The 4,994-nt window shown below is 37.0% G+C and overlaps 1 protein-coding gene across 1 annotated transcript in view; it reads left to right on the forward strand.

The window, feature by feature from the left end:
- LOC106869877 (guanylate cyclase soluble subunit alpha-2) overlaps positions 1 to 3,665 on the forward strand; it is a 315,656-nt gene extending 311,991 nt beyond the window's left edge. The window contains exon 11 of the mRNA XM_052975145.1: positions 1,410 to 3,665. Within this exon, the coding sequence (XP_052831105.1) occupies positions 1,410 to 1,605 (196 nt within the window). The 3' untranslated portion in view covers positions 1,606 to 3,665. The remainder of the gene's footprint in view (positions 1 to 1,409) is intronic.
- Positions 3,666 to 4,994: the final 1,329 nt, after the last annotated feature.

Consider the following 4,994-nt stretch of genomic DNA (forward strand, 5'->3'; position numbering starts at 1 on the left):
TATATATATATATATATATAATCCATATATTTATGTATACATGAAGCGATAAACGGACAGACATTTATCTAATGAAGCTGGGTATGGTTGTGTATACGTGTGTGTATGAGTGTATGTGTGTGTGTGTATCTGCGTTCGTATGCATGTGTGCATATGTACACACACACACACACACATACACACACACACATATATATATACTACACATATGTATGTGTGCGTGCCTGTCTGTATGTACGTGTGTGTTAGAGCAGCAGAAGTAGATAAGTGAAGATTCATCCATTGTAAAGAATGGGCGGTGATTGTGATGGCGATGGAGTCGGCGGATTGATACAAGTGTCGAGGAGAAAAAATAGGGCGAGAGAGAGAGAGAGGGGGGGACAGACAGATAGATAGACACACAGACAGACAAACAGACAGACGGACGGACAACAGACAGAAAGACGAACGAAAACATGGAGAAGAAATAGAAAGAATGAGAGAGGGGAGAAAGAAAGAAAGAAAGAATATATACATATATATATATATATTATTTACTACATGATTGATTAAAGTACTACATGCAAATCAGGGGCTTATTAATGTAACGCCCTGATAAGCTGCTGCTACATATAGCGATTTAGAATTAAAGCTTTCAGCGTGGCCAAAGAATAACGATACATCTCTGATGAGGCACAATTATTCTGAAACAGATGTATCAGATATCACGAAACAGACGTATCACATCTCTATAAAGATTCACAACTATTTTCCTGTTTACTTAACAAATTCATAAGATGATTCTACGTCATATGAATCCCCGCAGTTAAGTCTTTCAAATAAATGGATTGTTTCTAAAAACTTCTGTGATTCTGGAAAACTTGCATACTGTTTCTTCAGCACAAAGTGTTCGAAAAACTATCGTCGAGCAACATTCACTTCTCTCCTGCTCATCACCATCGCCGATCAATAAACATTTGGCTATATATCAAGAAATCAATATTATCATTCCATGGTTTAACAAAATCGAAAGGTTCTGCAAATCCTGGCCGATATTTATATTCTAAGATTAAATTCACCCGCGGTAAATGTTGTCTTTCATTCTTCCGAAGTCATGGCGTGGGGTAAATTTTATCGCTCCATCATTCCCTCAAAGTCTGTGGCCTTGTGTAACGTCGCACAAATGCCACGTAAAATTTCTTCCGGATCATTATGTTCTGAGTTCAAATTCCACCGAAGCCTCTTTTGCTCATCATACTTCCGGAGACGATAAAGTAAAGTACCGTGAAGTACTGGACGCCGATGTAATCGACTACCTCTTCCCCCTAAATTTGCTGTCCTGGTGCCAAAATTTTAAAGACTTCTTGTTATTACTTTTGCCGATTTTGTTGTTACTGTTGCTATAATCGATTTTTTTTTCTACTTTATAGATTGCTGAAAGAAACGCCAGGGTTTGAATTTTCGCCCCGATCCAGCGAAGACCTGCCACGTGGATTCCCGGAACACATTTCCGGAATTCCCTATTTTCTCCTGGATTACAAACATCCGACACTAACGGACAGTAACGATCCATCAGTGGATCATATAGCAGCGGCCATAGTTAATTTCCATATTAGATCCCCTTAAAATAATCCTTCTCTCTTTCTTTCTTTATTTTTCTTCTTTCTTATTTTTTCTCATCGTCGTCATCGCTGTCGTTAGTAGAATTTTGTTGTTGTTGTTATTGCTGTTTTTATTTGTTTTTGTTGTTGTTGTTGTTGTTGTGGTTGTTATCGTTATTGTAATAATTATTGTTGTTGTAGCAGCTGTTATAGTTGATGCCTACTCTGCTCTGCTCTGCCCTGCCCTGCTCTGCCTTGCCCTGCTCTGCAAAAATCGATATTGCCTTTCATTGTTCCAAAGATCAATAAATAAAGTACGACTGAAGAGATCGGTTAAAAAACACCAGACCCCTTACCTGCAACACACTTGTACACCCCTTCCCAAGCATAATTTTACGCATCGACAGAATCGTTAAAGCATAGTAAAAAAAAAATGCTTAGAGTTATTTCTTCCTGCTCTTCACGTTCTGGTTTCAAATTGCAACGGCGTCAGTTTTACCTTTCACCCTTCCAGGGATCGATGTAATACAACACCAGTCAAAACTTGCGGGTTCGATTTACTCGACAGACCTCTCCTAACTAGTCTGGTCTCGTATCTCTGTTAAAAACACAAAAGCAATGAATTGACAGAACCGTTGGTGAGTCAGACAAAATTACTTCACGGGATTTCTTCCGGTTGTTTACGTTCTGAGTTCAAATTCCGCCAAGTTCGACTTTGTCTTTCAACCTTTCACATTCGATGAAATAAATACCAGTCGAGTAATGGGGACAATTTAATCAACTAGACCTCTTCCCTTAAAATTCCTGGTCATGTGCCTGTAGCTGAAATCATCATCATTCCTCATCTTCTTCTTCTTCTTCTTATTATTATTATTATTATTATTATTATTATTATTATTATTATTATTATTATTATTATTATTATTATTATTGTTGTTGTTGTTGTTTAAGGCAGAGAGATGATAGAATCGTTAGCACGCCGGAGAAAATACTTAGCAGCATTTCGTCCGTCTTTGCGTTCTGAGATCAAATCCCGCCGAGGTCGACTTTGCCTTTCATCCTTTCGACGGTCGATAAATTAAGTATCAGTCGAGTACTGGGGTCGATGTAATCGACTATTCCCAACCCCCAAATTTCATGCCTTATGCCTATAATAGAAAGGATTATTATTATTATTATTATTATTATTATTATTATTATTATTATTATTATCCCTGTTAGAAACACAATTCTTTTAGAATTGATAAAATATGTACCAGTCAAACACTGGGGTTGATGTAGTCAATTTACCCCCTCCCACAAAATTGCTGGCTTTGTGCCAAAATTAGAAACGATCATCATCATCATCAACATCATCATTGTGTTAGATTGTGAGAATTATTAGAACGTGGAATGTCTGAGAGAAAATACATTGTGGCGTATATTCTGGCTCTTGAAGTTCTGAGTTCAAATCCCGCTAAGGTCAACTTTGCCCTTCATCCCTCCTGGCGGAGGGTGGAAGAAATGCTGTTATAAATACCGGTCAAATACTTGCTTAACGATTTCCCATCCAAATTTGTGGCCTTGTGCTTCTGTTAGGTTCCATCACTTTAATTATTAGAACAACGCGTTGCAGAAGTAGCAGAGAGTTTGGACGAAACTGCCTTGAGGGTATTCTTAGTTATCTCCCTTTACGTTCTGAGTTCAAACCCCGCCGACATCAACTTGGCCTTTTATTCTTTATTTGGGGTGGGGGGACTCTAATAATTTATTACCAATTACTAATTTTAAGCTAAATGACTATTCCTCTCCCTCCTAAACCCCCACCAAATAAGCACTTTTTTGTCTATATTAGGAATTATTATTATTATTATTATTAGTAATATCATTATTGTCAATTTCTGTTTGCTTATCATTACCGCATAATGCCATTGTTGTTGTTCGTTGTGGTGTTATTGTTGTGGCTGTTGTTATTTTTTTTCTTGGTCTAATTATTGTTGTTGTTGTTGTTGTTATAAATCATTAACGTTGTTGTTGTAGAAACCAATTACGAACTAGTTTTCTTTATTGTATTTTTTCTTAAATAAATAAATTAATTCAATTAAATATTGCGGTGTTGTATTTCCTTATTGTATCGCTGTTATTACCTGCTGTAACAGCCTTGTTTGTTTTGTTTTGTTTTGGGGGTTTTTTCCAGTATTTTGTCATCTATGACCATGTTTTTTTTTCTTTAATATACAGCCTTGGCCAAAAGTCATCCGACAGTAAATCAAAATTCCATAAATACTTCTTATTCAATTTTATTTATTCATTCCAATTATAAATGTTTAATAATTGAATGCTGTGAGTTAAAATCACCCTTTGGGGTGGAGTTCAACTTTTGTCTATTTATTAGCGAAATCTAATATAAAATATTTTTTTGTTTTAATCTTGGAGTTAAATAGTTTTGATTTACTGTATATGTGTATGTGGATGCGCCTGTGTGGAGGTACAATGTCTCAGTTGTTAGAGCAGCGGACTCGCGATCGTGGAATCACGATTTCGATTCCAAGACCGGGCGTTGTGAGTGTTTATTGAGCGAAAACACCTAAAACTCCACGAGGCTCTGGCAGGGGATGGTGGTGAACCCTGCTGTACTTTTCCACCACAACTTTCTCTCACTCTTACTTCCTGTAATTCAAAGGGTCAGCCTTGTCACACTGTGTCACGCTGAATATCCCCGAGAACTACGTTAAGGGTACACGTGTCTGTGGAGTGCTCAGCCACTTGAACGTTAATTTCACGAGCAGGCTGTTCCGCTTGATCGGATCAACTGGAATCCTTGACGTTGTAAGCGACGGAGTGCCAACAACAATATAAATATACACGCACACACACACACAAATACGCATAAATATATGACTGCGTGTGTGTGAGACTGCGTGTATGTTTGTGTGTGTGTCACTGTACGCACGGGTGTCGTGTAATTTCAGCCGGTTGTGTAGAGAAAATTATAAATGTGAAGCGACAAAACAAAACAAAATATTTATGCAAAAATCCAATACGCTTTAATAAGATAACCAACTGAACCGACAAGAGATCGCTATAAATTAATGGAGTGTCGTTGTTCCATTAAAGTTACCTAGAAGGGATTGTTGAGATGTTCAGACAAGTTTATAAAAAATATAGACATTTCGACAAATACCTTCTGGTCAATTTAAATTGAAGGATAGCGTTTTATTAATATATACAGCTGTATAGCTGATTTAGTCTCTTGTCTCACAACATTGTAGGTTATTTTTGTTTCTAACTAATATATTCAATTCTATACTCTTCGATCAACCTGAAAGTAATGGTCTAGTAGTCAGGGTGTTGCACTCAGGACCTCGAGATCGTGGTTTCAATTCCTAGACTCTCTGTATATACATATATATACACACACAAATATATATATAT

This window comes from Octopus bimaculoides, chromosome 20 (assembly GCF_001194135.2).
Source record: "Octopus bimaculoides isolate UCB-OBI-ISO-001 chromosome 20, ASM119413v2, whole genome shotgun sequence".
Lineage (NCBI taxonomy): Eukaryota > Metazoa > Mollusca > Cephalopoda > Octopoda > Octopodidae > Octopus > Octopus bimaculoides.